The 18882-nt window shown below is 39.7% G+C and overlaps 1 protein-coding gene across 1 annotated transcript in view; it reads left to right on the top strand.

Annotated features, from left to right (window-relative positions):
- Positions 1-13786, top strand: part of LOC138737408 (stathmin-3-like) — a 33537-nt gene extending 19751 nt beyond the window's left edge. The window contains exons 2-5 of the mRNA XM_069888147.1: positions 4547-4642; positions 6128-6297; positions 9593-9784; positions 12098-13786. Coding sequence (XP_069744248.1) covers positions 4547-4642; positions 6128-6297; positions 9593-9784; positions 12098-12157 — 518 coding nt within the window. The 3' untranslated portion in view covers positions 12158-13786. The remainder of the gene's footprint in view (positions 1-4546; positions 4643-6127; positions 6298-9592; positions 9785-12097) is intronic.
- Positions 13787-18882: the final 5096 nt, after the last annotated feature.

The following is an 18882-nucleotide window of genomic DNA, read 5'->3' as shown; positions in this document are numbered from 1 at the left end:
CAGTGGCAATGAAGGAAGGGTTACATGTTTCCAAGGTTAAGAGAATTGAAGGCAATGGAGTTATTGCAGATGTTGTGTGACTTAGAGGCACGGAAACTGAGTTAACACTTCAGGACCACAATCTTTTGTCAGAACTGAAAAAGTGGGGGGAAATTTAAAACAATTTCTAAGTTGCCAGAGGGAAGGGAAGGAGAAAATAATGGGAATATCTGTGATCAATTCAAGACCAAGATTGTCCAAATAACACAAATGTTACTGATGTTGATGAAGAGAGGATAATGAATGTTTGTTCGAAACAGCTTGACCTGTCTGGCCAAATGTAAATAGGAGCTGATGAAGATGTTCCTATGTTCCTGCTGCACTGGGCCATTCTTGGTGGTGTATTGGCTGCACTATTTCATCGCATGCAAGGATTGACAACAAGATAGACAACAGACTTGCCAAGGCAAATAGCGCCTTTGGAAGACTACACAAAAGAGTCTGGAAAAACAACCAACTGAAAAACACAAAGAGCCGTTGTCATACCCACACTCCTGTTTGGCTCCGAATCATGGGTCCTCTACCGGCATCACCTACGGCTCCTAGAACGCTTCCACCAGTGTTGTCTCCGCTCCATCCTCAACATTCATTGGAGCGACTTCATCCCTAACATCGAAGTACTCGAGATGGCAGAGGCCGACAGCATCGAATCCACGCTGCTGAAGATTCAACTGAGCTGGATAGGTCACGTCTCCAGAATGGAGGACCATCGCCTTCCCAAGATCGTGTTCTATGGTGAGCTCTCCACTGGCCACCGAGACAGAGGTGCACCAAAGAAGAGGTACAAGGACTGCCTAAAGAAATCTCTTGGTGCCTGCCACATTGACCACCGCCAGTGAGCTGATATTGCCTCAAACTGTGCATCTTGGCGCCTCACAGTTCGGCGGGCAGCAACCTCCTTTGAAGAAGACCGCAGAGCCCACCTCACTGACAAAAGACAAAGGAGGAAAAACCCAACACCCAACCCCAACCAACCAATTTACCCTTGCAACCGTTTTTGCCTGTCCCGCATCGGACTTGTCAGCCACAAACGAGCCTGCTGTCCCGCATCGGACTTGTCAGCCACAAACGAGCCTGCAGCTGACGTGGACATTACCCCTCCATAAATCTTCGTCCGCGAAGCCAAGCCAAAGATTGGAGGAATGTTGAACGAGAGATGAAGACTGGCCTGATCACCTTCTGCCCCATTCCATGGGATCTTTCCCATCTGCAAGAAGGAAAACATGGCCTCGTCTGATAATTCTTCCTTCAGTGTAGCATTCCCTCAGGTTTGAACTGATCACAAAGTTCATGATGCTCACAAATTGATCTTTTCCACATTAAAACCAAACACTAATTGGGGATGACCACCTTGAAGAAAACTTCTGTTTGGTTCAAAGGTAGACCCTGAGATTCCATGTTATCTGCTAATTTAATTCTAAATCCCACTCTGACCTCTGTCTTTTACATTTATCCAATTAAGTATATATAATGTAAACTTGAGGAATAATACCTCATCAGGTGTTTTGGCACATTATCTTCTTCAGGACTCAATAATGAATGCAGAAATTTCAGAAATCCACCTTTTCCAGTTTGTCCACATATAACATGAGCTCCGTTGTTCTCCCTTCACAGATACAACCCAACCTGGCGAGTATTTCCAACATTTTGCTTTACTCCAGTTTCCAGCATTTTGCACGTCATAAGGGTGGCTTGCTTGGCATAGCAGTTAGTGCAATGCCTTTACAGCGCCAGCGATCAGGTCCGGACGGGGTTTGAGTCCGTAAGGAGTTTGTATGTTCTCCCCGTGTCTGCATGGGTTTTCTCTGGGGGCTCTGGTTTTCTCCCACCGTTTAAAAATGAACCGGGGGGTTTAAGTTAATGGGATGTAAACAGGTTAGTGGGCTGAAAAGACCTGTTTCCATGCTGTATGTCTAAATTTAAATAGTTCCAGCATTTTTTCTCACCTCTCCACTGTCCTCCTCCACCACCTGCCATTTACATTTCTCCAAAGAAATCAGCTGTGCTTAACAAGCATTCATTATATCTCATAGATGTCACCTGGGTAATCTTTCTTTCCACTTTATCACAGAGACGGTGCATTTCTTCCCTTCAAATCCCCTCCAAACAGGCTTGTTTTTTTTAAAATTTTTGATTACAGATGATGCAGCCAAAACGGCACCTCTGTTTCTCCAACCTCCGATGGGGAGAGTTGCCAACATTCTGTTTTAATTTTGGAATTTTAGAAATTTTTATTTGCTTTTCAATTATTTCAAATATTCGCTTAACATTATTTTATGGTGAACCTCTTAATATCTGAAAATTAGCATTAGCTAAAAAATGTTGTGATCTAAGCTCTTATCTTTTTATCTCAAACATTCAGAGCAGTAATAATTATCTTACAGCATTTTACAATACAGATTTATTATTTGATATTAGAAGACATGTTATTTTATGCTTAGTATCATGGTCCTAGCAACATAACAATTGGTTTACAAGGTAATGACACGTTACGCTATTTCAATGGATTGCTGAGAAGGGAATAAAAGAAGAGAGATGAGTGCTGTTATGTGAAAACAGTCCACAATTTATAACTGAATGTTCAAGGAGATATTGGTGGAACCTCTCAACTGTGGTTAGTTGTCACTTGTTTGATGAATGAGGGCAGCGGAATGTGGCGACAAATAGGTGTGCAACAATTGAAATCCTGATGGAAGTCTTGGAGAAACTGCTGCCTACCTGATTCACTTTCCACGCAGATATTTAAAGCAGTGGACCTGGGTTCTAGTCTAGATATTGTCCTGATATAAAATCAATCTCTTCCCCTTCCTTTCAACTCATTTCTGTGGACACACTTGGTGATCATGAAAAGGAGAACTGGAGGTCTTCCCTTGAAAGTAAAAACACAATGTTGGAGAAACTCAGCAGCAAAGATAATAACCAACGTTTCAGACTTGAACCCTTCATTTAGGGATGAGCAAAATGTAGACAGGCACCTAGAAAGAAGGTATTTTTGGTGAATCCAGGAGGAGTGGGAATACCACACTTTTCCTGATAACCTTTTGTTTCTTCCCTCCCTCACCCATAGCTGCTGACAGTCTGCATGTTTCCTCTTGTAAAAAAGGCTAAATGCAGTACGATGCCTTTTTGGTGTGCACACATTAATGAGAGAGAAATGAGATGCAAGTCTGAAAGCAGTGGTAACCTTATTGAAATGTAAACTGTTTTGATGTGGTCTGACAGGCTTGAAGCAAATGTTTCCCCTGTCAAGTGTCACATTATCAAAATAAGTGATTGGTTATTCAGGAATGTGATGACCAGTATTTTTTTCATTCAGAGGGTTGTGATTCTTTGTAATCCTCTAACAAGAGGCTTGGTGGTTAACTGTTCAAGACAGAGATTGATAGATTTTCTAGATATTAAGGGAATTGACGGAAATAGGAATGGAGCAGGAAAGAGGTGCTGTGGAATGTGATCAGGAATGATCTTATTGGATAGCAAAGAAAGAATAAGGGTCCAAAATAACTTACTCCTGCTTTTGTTTCTTGTGCTACTGGTCAGTGTCTTGGGTACCAGGCTGATTTTTGGGGAAGGGGGGCGTGGAGGGAAGATATGCCATCCTTCTGGTCCATGATTTTGATTCTGTATATCTTTTCCAAAGAGCAGATTATCTCTGTTTCTTTTTTTTTTTGCCAGCAATGATGATATTTTCATGAGCTTTAAATGAGAATGTATTTTAGAAGTCGGAGCAGACTCTCTCTTGATAATGCGAGGAGGTACCATGTGTTTTCGGGAGCACCTCAGGTTTTGTATTCCCTCCTGTACATTGAACCATTAGTGCATTCAGCATCTCAAACAGAGATCACCTCAGACATAATGGCGTCACTTTTTTCTCATGTTGGCTTTTGGTTGTCACAAAGGAATTGTTATTGATTGCACTAGAAAGTAGCGGAGTCCCTCTGGATAAAGAAACATAAATACAAAGGAATCGAGTCAAAATTAGAACTGAAACTTGAACATTTCACCTTGTCACAATGTGTCACATATGGAATAGAGAAATTGAAGTAAAAAGCACCAAGAATCATTTAAGAATCAATTTGGTTCTGCGGTGAGAGGATATTAGAGTAATTCTGGGTACATAAACTGAAATAAGCCAAACTTCTGAAATCAATTATTTTATTCTTAAGATCTTGTTGAGAGTTGGATGAATATCTTGTGGACCATTTTTCAACTCTTTGACTTTGTAATTCTGTGAGAAGCCAATAAAGATGAATGAGGATTAAAGTATGTTAGTCTTTGTTTTTACTGCCTTCCGAGTATGTTGACCCTGATTAGACAAATTAACCAAGGTGCCAACTCCGGAATCTGGAAGGAACTTGGGTTTCCTGTGTTTGGTACAAAATTATGGTGATCCAACATGTTTTACAGTTTTAATTTTTTTAATGGGTAACTATTTACGTGAAATACCAGTGGAAAAGTTGTTCAAATTTCACATTCATATAATTTTACGATTTTTTAATTTTAAAAGCCTACAAGGAGAAAATGAAGGAATTGTCAATGCTATCACTGATCTGCTCTTGTTTCTACACTCAACCACATCCCAACACAATAAACAAACTTGGTGGTGAGTACTGTCATTGATGTTACTTCTAGAAAGTGGCCTGTGTTTAGATTGTGTAGTTATATTGTGACTGCTGTATTTATGTAGTGGATAGTGTAATAATAAAAAAAAACACATTGATGAGCAGATGAAATCAACCAGTTCTAACATTTTGAAAAAGACTTTAATTAGATTGGCATCATGTGGAAATATAGGATGATTCAATGTACAGGTTTATTGATTTGTAACCAGTAGAAGGATCTGTTGTCCTTTAAAATTCATAGCCACAAAATTTTTGAACTTGTAACCACAAACCTCTCAGTGTATAGTCACGAACTTCTGATATCATAAATTTGACTTGGAACCACATTATCCCTGTGTACATCTAAAATCTGTTTTTTCAAAATTCGGAGTTGAAGCAAGGAAATTACCAAACAGCCATTTCTATAGTTGATGCTTAAAAATGATTGCCTGGGATTAAGATGTTTATGATCCTTATTTCCCTTATTCAAGAAAAATAAACTGGTGGTAACTCTTCTTGGAGGAAGGGCCTGTTGTGCTTTCAGTGGACGAGCCATGTAAAAAATTAAAACTTGTACACTGCACATTTCACTGGTTTTGAAGCTCTTGTTTGTTATTGCAGATATTTAGAAGAAACTCCCATGCAATGTCATTGGTTTTCTTTAATGCCCACATAAAAGAAGAAAGGAATGAAGTAATAAGATGAAAATTAAACCCCAAATTATTGTTTGAAATAAAGAACAGAACAAAACTAATATCATTAAAATTAAGTTGGAAATAATTCATCCTGAAACATTTATTATGAAACAATAATTTGGGGTTTAATTTTTATCTTGTTACTTAATTGTTTACTTTTTTGTGAAGGTTGAAGAAAGCTATTGGCATTGCACGGGAGTTTCTACTGCCGTATATGCAAGTATATAAGATGGTCCTTGAACGTTAAAAGTGTCACCCCAAAACCAGGGGTCATCTTGTATGCCAAGTATAAAATACGAATCTTAACAGTGAAGCCTCAGTGCTTCCCCCATGTCAAGAATAAAATACCACCCTTATCAGCAAAGTCTCAGCGCTCCCCCACGAGGTCCATCTGCCTGATCCAACTGCTGTCAATTCTGTACAGGCTTTAGACAGCCTGTTAAAGGACTGACGGTGGTTTATTGTAAAATATGCAAATAAAATTTAAACTTTTACTGGGTGATTTGCTTTTAAAATATTGTGACAGCATCTCTCTGCTGGTCAGTGATAAGTGCCAGACTTGGGGTTGTCTTATACAGCAAAGTTCAAAACCTACATTTTAGGTGGAAACTCAGGGGGGGGGGGTCGTCTTGTACACAAGTCATCTTCAACATCGGCATGTTTAGTAATATCTTTAACATTAAGTTGGAATATATTTTAAGTTGTTATTATCACAGGCTAATGGGAGAATTGCATTTAGTTCTTGCTGCCAAATCTGCTGTTTACTTGTTTCAATATTTTTTCCTTCCTTAGACATGGAAGTTAAAGCAATTGATAAGCGGGCATCTGGCCAAGCTTTTGAAGTTATTCTGAAACCACAGTCCACAGATTTGTCACCCGATCAACCCATCACACCAAAGAAGAAGGATATCTCTTTGGAGAAACTGCAGAACCAGCTGGATGCTGCTGAGGATAGGAGAAAGGTGGGTGACATAAATTGTTTCATGTCCCGGTGATGATTTGGGCATTGCCCCACCACCCAATTTCCAATAAATAATATCATTCTTAAACAATCCCACCTTTCTGTAGACCTGTGGATTTAATGTTGAAACGTCCATTTGTAGTAGAAAGTCTAAAACAACATAGAGTTGATGTTAAAGTTAAACAACCCCAAGTCTGCATTCGCTGTGATTGTAGTTTACTCGAAAATACTGGAGAAACTCATCAAGTCATGCAGCATTCTTGATGCAGCAAAGGTGCACATAATGAACGTTTGCGCTTGAGCCCTTCATCAAGGTATGAGCAAAACAGCAGACAGGCATCTGAATTAAAAGGTGGGGGTGAGGGACAAGGAGAAGAGCACAGGCCCACAAACAAGAGGTTGTAAGTGGATATGGGTGTGAGGGCACAAGAGAAAAAATGGAGGTGATATGGGGGAGGGGATAGCTCTGAATGGAGAGGGAAGGTGCTGTTGAGCTGGAGGAAAGGAGAAGAGAGGGAGATGGCGTGGGGCCTAACAGAAACTGGAGGTGGATGTTAATGCCATCTGGTTGGAGAGTGCCTGGACAGAATATTATGTGCTGTTCCTCCAGTTTGTGAGTGGCCTAGGTTTGGCAGTGCACAAGGCCATGGACGGTGAAATGGTTGGCCACTGGCAGATCCCCACCATTGTTGTAAACAGAGCTCAACAAAACAATCTCTGAGACGGCCTTTATTCTCACTGATGTAGAGGAAGGCCCAAGGGTAACGTAACAAGAGGGCGATTAATGGGAAGGGATGAGTAGAAAAGGGAGTCATGGGAGGAGCAGTCCCTGTGGAAGGTGGAGAGGGAAAGAGAGAGATGTCATGTTGTTGGTGACGGAAATTGCAGAAGATAATATGCTGGATGTAGAGGCTGGTGGGCTGGTAGGTGAGGACAAAGGAAATCCTGTCCCTATTGTGTCTAGGAGTGGAGAGGGGCAGGGCTGAGTTAATGGTAGTACAGAATAAGGAGGACATGGTGGACCTCGTCCTGGGAGCAGATGTGAAGGAGATGGAGGAATTGAGAGAAAGAAATAGAATTCTTATAGGAGACAGGGTGTGAAGAGATGTAGTTGAGGTAGAATCATTGCGTTTGTAGAAAAATTCAGAAGAAAGTTTCTCCTGAGATGGAGACTTAGAGATTGAGAAAGGGGAGAGTGTTGCCAGAGATGGACCAAATTGAGGCTGGGGTGAAAGTTGGCAACAAAGTGGATGAAGTTGACAAGCTCATCATGGCTGCATGAGGAACCACTGATGTAGTGGAGGAAGAGTTGAGGAACTTTACCTGGGCAGGCTTATAGTGTGATTTGCTCCAAATCACCAACAAGCAGCCAAGCATAGTTGCGCCCTATGTAGGTACCCATGGCCTCCCCTTAGGATGAGTCAGAGGAGAAGGTATTGAGGGTGAGAACAAGTTCTGCCAGGTGGAGGAGGGTGTTGGTGGAGGGGGGCTTGTTGAGTCTGTTGTTGAGAAAGAAATAAAGGGCCTTGAGACCTTTGGTATAGGGGATGGAGGTGTTTAGTGATTGGACATGAAGCACAAGTTCAGGGAATTGGAGTTATTGAAGTTATGGAGGGCATGTGTGGTATTGTGGATGTAGCTACGGAGGGGGGAGAAGTGGAGTCGAGGTAAGATGGTACTGGTTCGGTGGGTCTACTGAGACAACTTGGTTTGTGGATCTGGGATAGGAGGTAGAACTGGGCAGTGCAGGGTTGGAGGCCTTGGGAAGTAGATGACTGGAAGTGTTGAGGTTAGATGGGGTCCATCAAGTCTGATCTGCCATTCAATGAGATCACAGGTGATCTGATGATAGGCTCATCTCCACTTGCCTGCCTTTCCCCTATCCCTTAATCATAAGAAAAGGTAAGTAGAGAAGGTATATGAGAGCCGTTGACAGGCCTTTGGCAAGGTAGAGGTCAATGTGCCAGTCCACAAGAGCACCACCCTGGTATGCAGGTTTGATGGTCGGGTCGGGATTAGAATTGACTGTTGATGCTAGAATTTGAAATAATAACTTAAAAATGTTGGAAAAACACAGCAAGCGAGGCAAAATTTTCATTGAGAAAATCGTCACCTTCAATTTGAAATTTCTCTCTTCGTAGGTGGTGTTTGACCAGGTGAGTTCTTGCAGCATTTTCAATTATAATAAGAACTTGTTTGAAGATGTCACTGCATTTGTGCTAACTCTTTGAAAATAAACAAGCAAATAGTCTCACTCCCTGGTTTCTTCTTATGAGACCTTTTAAATGTTTCCCTTCAAGTATCTATGCAATTCTCTTTTGAAAGTCTCTATTAATTCTGTTTTCACTATTTGCAAGTTGCTATGAAGATAAAGGCATTTTCATTTCTCCTCCGATGCTTTCACCAATTATTTCAAGTGCAGTAAAACCCCTGGTGTCTGGCCCCTATTATGATTGGTAGATGCCGGATAAGCGAGTTTTCCGGTTGCTTGATACTCACTCTCACAATGGCTAATTAATACACTTGCATGAAGAATAAACAGATTAAAATACAAAAATACTACACTGTACTTGCACTGAACAAACTTCACTTACATGAATATATAAATCTTAAAGCATTTTAAGTTATTTAAGCATTTTAATTCATTTAATCATTGCTGCATCTGCCAGTTCCTCCCCCTCTGTGGAGTCGCCCAAAAGACGAACAATAACATCATAGTTAACTATGTCTCCCCCAAATTTACAGATAAAGCCTTACCAATGTACATAATAATATACTAATAAAGATGAAGACTCTTACTAATCAAGGATAAGGAGTCATTCAGAGAGTCGTTCCAAAGACAAGTAGCATCAACCAGCTCCAAGCTGGGTGAGGTCATTTTATTCAAACACAACTTTATTCAAACAGCTGCGACCAAGGCCGTCCACTGGCTGAATATTTGCTCGTGTCTTCACCAATAGTTTGTGTTACTTCAGAGGACATTTTCTTTTACAAGTTTAAACTTCTACATAAATGTTTATTTATTCTAATTCATGTTATTTTATTATTGATTCCTTTTTTTTTTTGCCAGTTGCTTGAGTTCCGGATAACAAGTTATCGTTTGCTTTTTTCTTGTTGTAGTTCTTTTTTAGCCGCTTCTGTTTAACTTTAAGTGTCGGTCTTTTCTCGAAGCCCCTTTCACACCCCGTGTAATTTGCTTTTTCTCTTGTTGTAGTTCTTTTTTTAGCCATTTCTGTTTAACTTGGTATTTTCTCAAAGCCCCTTTCACACCCCGTGTAATTTCTGTGGATTTGCAGACCCAGGAGATGCAGCTTTTGCAGCAACTTGCAGAAAAACAACAACATCGGCGCATTGTTCTACACAGGGCGATTGTGGACAACTGTGACTTCATCACTTCTACCGAAAGGAAGTTAAATCAGAAAATGGAAGCTTGTCATGAAAATCGCAAGGCTCACATAGCTGCTCTCAAGGATCGCCTGCGTGAGAAGGCGAGTATTCCACGTTTCACGGTAATAGTTCTAAACCAGTGGTTCTCCACCTTTTTCTTTCCACTGACATGACTTCCTTAAGTGACTCCTTACTGATCCTTTTGGTCATAGGTGCTCTGTGGTTAGTAAGGGATTACTGAAGAAGGTATAGGAGTGGAGAAAAATGGTTGGAACCACTGATCTAAACCCACCTAATGCTAAAGAATGGCATTTCCTGATACATTTATGAGGGAAAAAAAAACAATCCTCAGACTTTCTTCCACTCATTTGGGAACAGCTTTGGAGGGTGCTGGGTTTTCTGATTGGAAGATTTTTGTTTTGACTTGTTTTTCATGAAGATTCTGTGCTTTCATAAACTTGGAGAAGAGGAACCCAGATGAAATCTTTTCACTCATCTTCCATAATTGCCATCTAGAATGTGGCAGTTGTAAGGTCATGTCAGTAAGGATGATATAATTGCTTTTTCTAACCACCATATGTTTTTCACATCTGAGTCATACATATTTTCTCTTTACAAATTTAGTTCACAGTAGTTTCTGAGACAGCATTGTTAAACTGAATAAGTTAGTCATTCTTAAGTCTTGTTTAATGACATTTCAAATAAATTCTGACTGTACAATGCATTAAAATTTTTAATGATAATGTGAATCTCAGCCAGAAAATTAATGGTGTGGACTTGCAAGTGAACTGCAAACCTTAAAAAAAAGATTGCTAATATTAACAAGGTCTCAGACCTATTTATCTGCCAAAGAGAACAAACTAATTGTGCAGCCTGAGAATAATCCAAAATTGGGCCTGGAACCTCACTATTTGGACAAACCTTCTTCTAAGACATTCCAATCAGTAAGCATTTCAGAAAACTTACTGTACTAGACTCTTGGTGACAACATTAGTTGTCTTTCAGGTATACCTTGGAGATCTTCAACTCCCAAAGCAGTTTTTCACTTTGTTTTCTGTCTGGCAAGCATGGAGTGTGAACTCATTTTAAACATTAAATTAGCAATTGATATATTATCATTTCCTTCAACTAGTTTTGTCCCTGTTGTAAAAAAATTAAGAAAAAGCTAACATATTCAGCTAAAATATTTACTGTATATATGCGTGTAATAGTTGATACAATGTCAAAGTCAACCTTCCCACCCCATTTTTGGTCCTGGCCACCTGCCCATCCGTGCTCCTGACATCCCAGCCACTCTCTCTCGCCTAGGCCTCGGCCGCCCTTTTATCCAAGATCCCAATGCCCCAACCATGGACTCTCACCAAAGCTCCGAACACCCACCCATCCAAGCTCTGGAAAACCCTGGCCTCCCTCCCATCGGAGCTCCTGATGTGTTGATCGTGAACTCTTGCTGAGGTGCTTGCCACTTGTCCACCCATCCGAGCTCCCAATGCCCCAAACGTGGTCTTACCATCCGTTCTCAGATCATTACTGGGGTCAAAAGCAATATGTGGTTAGTAGTCAACCCCTTAAATTTTACGCTAAAAATGGTCCACAAAATTTTGACTATTACACATGTATATACGGTAGTAACATCACAATATTTATAGAAAGCATTTTTTATATGAAACTGGAGAAGTTGTTTCATACAATTGCATGCTAAATGCAGAAATAAAATAGATATTTGTGGAGAATTTTATTGCTTGATGCAGTTTGTCCTGATCACAAACAAGTACTCAGCATTAGTTACACTGCTTGGACATTCCAAAGCCATTGTGGAGAATGCTCATGGCCTGTGCTGTTGGAAATCTGAAGCAAGTAGTTTTGAACGTTAACAAATAATTTTGTAAAACTGCAGACCAATCACAGAGAGTTACTGTAGTGTGCTGTTCAAGTAGTCTTGTTTACATTCAATAGAATGTTTTCATGATTTTAAATCTGTAGCCGATGGTAATTTAATTAGTTTTCAATGAGTGGATACTCTGTCAAAGTATTATGCATGTACATCAATAGAAAGGGAAATCTTGCAATTGTTCAAATCCTCTGTTGGTTGAGGCTGGCATACACAATTAAGATGGACAGAAATAAAAATAAAAAATACTGTTGTTCTCAAAGATGATATTATAAATCTGAAGGTAGAACACTTAACAGCAACTGGCTACTTCACCTCAGGCAGTGGGAGAAAATGTTTATCCATATTCATTTTTACTTTTTTGGCTATCCATTATTTAACAATAAAATGCCCATTATAATTCTCTGTTAGTTATACCTTGAAGTATATTGTTAGAATTTGCTCAATTTGAGGCAAGTTAAAGGTTTCAAGACTAGTTTTTCAGTTTTGTTGCCTTCTATAATTTGTGCATTTTGTACAACAGGAAAGGCATGCAGCTGAGGTCCGTAGAAACAAGGTGCTACGAGAGGAACTTTCTGGCTAAAAACCGTTCTGTTGCTTTATGAAGAACACCGTGGAATGAATCTAATAATAAAATCCTGTTTATCATGATTTTGTTTCTGAATTCAGTACTTCTATATAATAGGTCATGCTTTTTTGCATTCAGAATATTGGTTATTTTTTATGTGCGATACAAAGAGTTGTAAGCTGGCAAAAACATACAGCAGAACATCAATAATCTAATAATATTTAAAACATTCAGAGTATTGTTGTTGACATCATAATCTGCCAATGTATTTTAATGTGTATATATCAATGCATTATATTGATTGACAGATTCAACCTACAATTAGAAAAAAATTGCCAACAAATAAATTGAAATTAATTTATATTTCCTGTATAAGTGGAACAGTATGTTTTCTGGATATTATTAGGTGCCCATAAACATGAGAAGGTTTGGAGAGATTTCACTATTCTTATTGGAATTGTTCTCTTTGTCTTGTATAGTTAGTAATATCTAACTACCAGCACCATGTCGTTGTTGGATTCTACATCCATTTGAGTATATCTAATGCAATTTATTTGGCACAAATCATTATTTGGATGTCAGACCCAACTCGTTAAATCAAACAGATAAAATTGACTAATTCTCGAACATCCTTCCGAAAAGTGTGCCTGAGATGTAGTTTTAAATACTTATTATTTAAATTATTTTTTTAAATAATGCCTTTATTTTTAAAATTTCATTAGTAACAATAAGTTAACAGACACGTGATTTTAGATGAATGTCAATTCAGTGCAAATATCACAGATTAATTATGGCCTGTTGTTATCTGAAGATCTATATGCCTTTACACTTTATGGAATGTTCATTCTTTTCAAATGGTGATATCACTCAGTAGGCCTTCAAAAGAACTGTCCATTTGGCTTTTTATGTGGGTTGAACTTGTACACAAATAGTAAATTCCATCTTTAAATAGAAAATGTCATTGGTAGCATTGTATTCTATATTAATCTTCCAATATGTTACGCTCTCTTTATAGGGGAAACTTCCATGTAGGTACTGTAAACAATGTTTTGGTGAAATTAGTCTCGACAAAAATAAATGGTGTGCTAAAGTCCTAAATTATTCAGCTAATTTTTTGTCATTACTGCTGTAGCTGTGCTGAGTAGAAAATGGTTTGCCAAATATAAAGTTGTACCAGTTCCAGAGTGTTTGTTTGTTGTGCAGTATCTAAACCTTGAAGACTCTTTTGTAAATATGTACTTTTAAAATAAATTGTTTGGCAGGCTAGTACATAATCCATAACACTGTATCATACTAACATCTCATTAATTCTGTGCCATTTCACCTTGAGCTCTGACAGTTTGTGTATTTGCCTATCGGACTTGAAACTAGAGTCAGGGTAAGACCGTAAATGAATCTAGATTCTTTCATCTACTTCACTGTACTTGAAGGTGGCATGCTTTAATCACTTGATTAGATCTTGCTATTCTTGATGTGTTTGTATATGGATCCTTTGAAGTTTTTGGGAAGACGGTAACAAATCTATCCCACTTTACACAATTTAAAGTGACTGGAGTTGGTCAATTTGAAGATTCTTGCCCAAGCGTTTTAGATTCCATAATGTGCATTTAAATGTCAGTTTAAGATTGCTGTAATGTGCAAGATGTGATTACAAAATAAAATTCATTACATACACAGTTACCTTTCTATGTATTGTTCATTTAATTGGATATGAATTTATGCATATTCTTTTCATGTGGTTTGAAGAATAATTGTCAGCCAAAATGAGACCATCGTCAGAACTGCAAGACAAAGTGGTATTAATTTGGAATCTCTGATTTTCTGAGCTATCCTGCATCTACTTTATCCCCTTCTCTGCTGCTACTCTTTCTTCAGCTTCCTAAAATAATTCTCTTGCTGATCCATTTTTTTCTTCTTTTTTTTTTCCTTTCAGATGGGAAGTCACAGAGTCGTGCACCAGCCTTATTGCATCTATGATGACCATCATACCTATGTATACTGATCTCACTTAGCTGCTTTAATTCAATATTCCTGTCTGCCCTGCTCATTCAAGTACCTGTGAACATGTCTCTTCAATGTAGTTCCTGTCCCTGCTTGCACCATTCCAAATACTGCTCATTGAGTGAAAAATTGACCTCTCAGATCAGCTTTGAACTTCCTTCCTTTCATCTTGGTGCTGCAGTGAACAGCAAAATAAGGCTGCTAAATGCTACAGGTTTCACTTGTGGTTGGGTTGTAAAGCAAAGTTTGCCCTAAAAAAAACAAATTGCCCGCAATATCTTTCTTCTTTGGCTTGGCTTTGCGGACGAAGATTTATGGAGGGGGTAAATGTCCACGTCAGCTGCAGGCTCGTTGGTGGCTGACAAGTCCGAAGCGGGACAGGCAGACACGGTTGCATAATAACACAAGATCTCCATCCCTTTGCACTTATTAGATGCCTCAACCCTTCACTTTTTCACTCTTTTCCTAACCTATGTCCCCATTAATTATTTTTTTTATAACTCCCCCAACTTTTCTTTGAACAATGCCTTCAATGCTTGTAGACGCTCCTTTAATGCTGTATTCCCTTCATTCCTTTTCCCCCAAGGGTGTACAGCAAAAGCCCAGAGGTTCCTTTGAAATTTCTAATAATTTTTCTCGCTACTCATCTTCAAGATTTCCCTTCCCATCACACCTTCAAGGAATCTCTGCATTCCCATCAAACGATTTACAGAGCAATTAAAATTAATTTGCTCATTTTGATATTTGTAGGAAAGAACTTGAGAAGCAAACAAATAAATCAATCTTTTCAGCATTTTCCAGTATTAGTGTTGTATATTCTGCAGGGATGGGGGGGGGGGGTGGTTCTGATATTAGTAAGGGGCAGATATGAAATGTGCACAATCAAAAAAAGTTACCAAAGAGAAATTACTATATTTTTTTAAAGTAGATGATCAAATTTCCAGAAGCCTTCAACCTGTTTTTCTCCCCCCTGCACTGCTTAGCCATGGCAAATTTTTGTACAAGTTTACAACATGCTCGTTATGCACGGTTAGACTCCGGCAAGGGACTTTGTGAAGTTATTAGCTGCAGTTCAGTGAGAACTCATCGCTGAAAATCCTTACTTCAGAGAGACTTGAAAAAAGATTCAGCCCAACACTCCAGTGAGATTCTTAGTGCTGCTTTAGAAAATGTGCAATTTTTCTGGATGGAAGATTTTATCAAGGCACCGTCTTCCCTCACAAATGGATACAAAATGCCACATGCCACCACAGAAGGGCAGTTCCCCATCATTTCCGAGCTACTTTTTAATTCTTCTCCCTTCCCATGAACATTGTTAAACACTGCTCGTGGATTCTTGCTGGGCAAAAATATACAAAAATGGTGGGATGACTTTTAATTGCCTTTTCAGGCTATTGCTCTGCAATAGGAAATGCATCTTAAATAGGCCTCTTCATATCGCCCAGGGAATCTTCACCATTTTGCAGAGAAATCTCACTCCCCCCACTTATTTCCCTTTGACCTATTTTGCTCACACATGTTCATTAGCACTCTCCAACCAGCCACCCACACAGACCAATTTCAGTAGCCAATTAAGCTAATGATTAGCATGTGTCAGGATGTGAGAGGAAACTTACAGCCACAAGGAGGAAACTCCATGCAAACAGCAGCAGTCAAATGTAATACAGGTCAATGGAGCAATGACACAGCAGTATTATCACTCACTGCCACTTTAATGGAGCAAAGTACTTCAGGATGTCAGGAAGGGTACTATAGAAATGCTTTCTATCTTTAAAAAGGAAAGACTTGCAACAGGAACTTTGGCACATTCCTATCTTTTAAATGATGTCCCACAAAATACATTAATTCAGAACTGAGCAATGTGACAGCGGATCACACACACAGTAGAAGGGAATGGAGTCTGCTATTTAGATCTGACATACTATTTAATTTCAGATTGGTCAGCAAATTTATCAGCCATTTTAATTTCACTTGTGTTGCCCATATTTGAAGTCTGAAAGGAGTATGCACCTACATTATTATTTTAAAAAATATTTTATTTTAATTTTTCCAAGACCCATACAACATTATTACATACATCATATAAATAGTATTTTAAAATTAGAGTCTTATATGATTGCCCAAATCTCACCCCCCCCGCCCCCCCCCACTGCTAACATAAAACATGTTGTCTAAAAAAGAAAGGGTGTTTGAGTATGCCTTCATTAATTAGTTCACATCTTCAGGAATTCAATGCTATTAACCTAATTATTATTTAAACCATTTCGGGGAAGTTAATCATATCCAGTATTATTCAAATAAGGTTGCCATATTTTAACAAACACGTCATATTTCTTTCTAAGATTATAAGTTATCTTTTCCAGGGGGGGCACAACTTTGTATTTCCTTATTTCAGCATGATATAGGTAGGGAAGAGTCGGGCTTCCGTGTAACAGCGATAATTTCCTAGCTACCACTAGTGTGATCCTCACAAACTATATTTGATACTTTGATCATTTTGTGCCAATAACCATAAGATTCCTCAATAAATACAGTTCTGGTTCCAATGGAAAATCCACTTCTATAATTTTTGTCAAAATTTCTGCGGTCATACCAAAAGGATCTTACTTTCACACATGTATAAACATTCCAACCTCTATCCCATACCTAAAACACAAGTCCGGAATTTCATATCTGAAATTGTGTAATTTTTATGGTGTAAGGTATAATTGGTGCATAAAATTGTATTGTACCAATCTATATCTGACATTAATAAATTATGTAATTTTATCAGGCACAATTTTGACCAATATTGTTCTTGAATCCTTTTCCCCGAGTCCATCTCCCACCTTTCCCTCCATTTGAGCAAGCCCGGTTTTGGGCTATTGCTCTGCAATAGGAAATCCATCTTAGATATAAATGTACTTGTGATCCCCTTTGGAAGAGGAGCCTCCTTTTCACTACACATTGACAGGGTCATGGCTGGTCCTAAATTATCTTTTAAAAGATCTTAATTGAAGATAGAAGAATGTTCTATTTGACAAATCATTTCTATTTTTTAGCTGTTCAAATGTCATATTGTCCTTGTTCATAACACTCCCTAATATACTTGATCCCTTTACGATACCAAGTGTCCAGGATTTTATTTCCTAATGTCATTGGTATTAACTCATTTTGATACAAGGGTGTACACCCCAACATTATTCGTCTGAGATTCTTTTGCCAAAAATTAGTATTTTGTATTCAAGAGCAGAATTTTAAAGTTAACATGTATGTTCTTTTTATAAAAGGGAAAGGATGGTTTTGTCACATTTTGTAGCTATGGGAATCATTTCACTATCTTGTAGAGTGAGAAGACAAAGCAACGATTCTGTGTTACTAGGTGTTTTTATGGAGTGACACATGCAATGCATTTTATGCATTGAGGCTGGCTCATCTGGCAGTGGGGGTGGGGGGGGGAATAAAGGCGGACTTACCTTTTTATGGAGACGGCCTAGAAGGCTGCACCAGCACTATTTTTATAGAGACTGGCCCCAGAAGCCATCCTCTGGAGCTGAGGGAGGTGGGCCAAGTGGTGCAGTAGCGCCACCCGTCACAGTGAGGTCTTACATACATGCTGAGCAATGGCCGTCTTCGTTACTCATAATCTCCCTCGCAGCTGGAACTGTTCTGGGAAATGCAGAGTGGATCCAGGTGCGTGGAGGATTATGGGTAATGAAGACAGCCATTGATCCTTCTTCCAGCTCTTCTGCCCAGCGCTGCCCCTCCAGCATGCCACGCCCAGCTCTTCACTCCCCTCTTTTATCTATTGGATTTCCCCAGCTCTGCTTCTCTGTCTCCACTCCTCAGCATCTCTCCTTCTTCCTCCCGGCCGTGGAACTCAGCACCTGGGTCCCTTTGCCCTCTGGCCCCGGCAGGCTCCAACTCTCCTTGCCCCTGCAGGGCCTCCACGCTCTTCGGGCTGGCTCCCTCCACTCCCCTTCCGAGCCCATTTCCACTCTCTCCAGCTCCTCACTGCCCTCCTGCTCCTCAGTCTCAGCAACCTTAGTGAAGGAGTGAGGGGCCAAGGGGGAATGAGAAGAGGACATTTCTGGGTGGCAGCACAGAGCCCTAACCCCAGCACCAATCACCGTGGGAGCCCTGGGTCACAGGCTGATGGTGCCATCAGCTTGAGGCCCTAAGCAGGCGTCTTCAGTGGCATTGCCTTTATGGAACGAGGTGGAGCTACTTGCTTCACCCTGTGAGACTAGTCTCTCCCCCCCCCCCCCACCCCCCCCCACCCAACAGATCGGAGTTTGCATCCAGAATCCACCATCGGTGATTTTATAAAGATGGGTGAATCGACGTAAAGGCGGGGAATATATATATATAGATTTATTTTTCTTCTATAAAAAGGCCTACTGTTACCTCATGCAACACAAGATGATTCAGTAAAAGTCTTGAAATTTTGGCAACCTGGCTCTTGCTATGGCAACATTCACCATAGAGAATAACAGGATGGGCAGAGGTGAAAAGAGAGGTAGGAGTTGAAAAAAGGATCACTAATCCCTGCAGAACAAATTAAATCGAAGTAAGTTTTCCATATCTGGTCAGGTCTTCCAATATTGCAGGGGATAAACTGGATAGTCCATGAAAATGGCTGCACAAAGCACTGTTTGATTTGTTGCAAATGGAAAACCAAAATTCTGTCAGCTTGCTCACATAGCCTCCCCCGTCGTTCAATGAGATCACGGCTGATCTGATGATAAGCTCATTACCAC

This window comes from Narcine bancroftii, chromosome 6 (genome assembly GCF_036971445.1).
Source record: "Narcine bancroftii isolate sNarBan1 chromosome 6, sNarBan1.hap1, whole genome shotgun sequence".
Taxonomy (NCBI): Eukaryota; Metazoa; Chordata; class Chondrichthyes; order Torpediniformes; family Narcinidae; genus Narcine; species Narcine bancroftii.
This window is presented reverse-complemented; position numbering and strand designations above follow the sequence as displayed.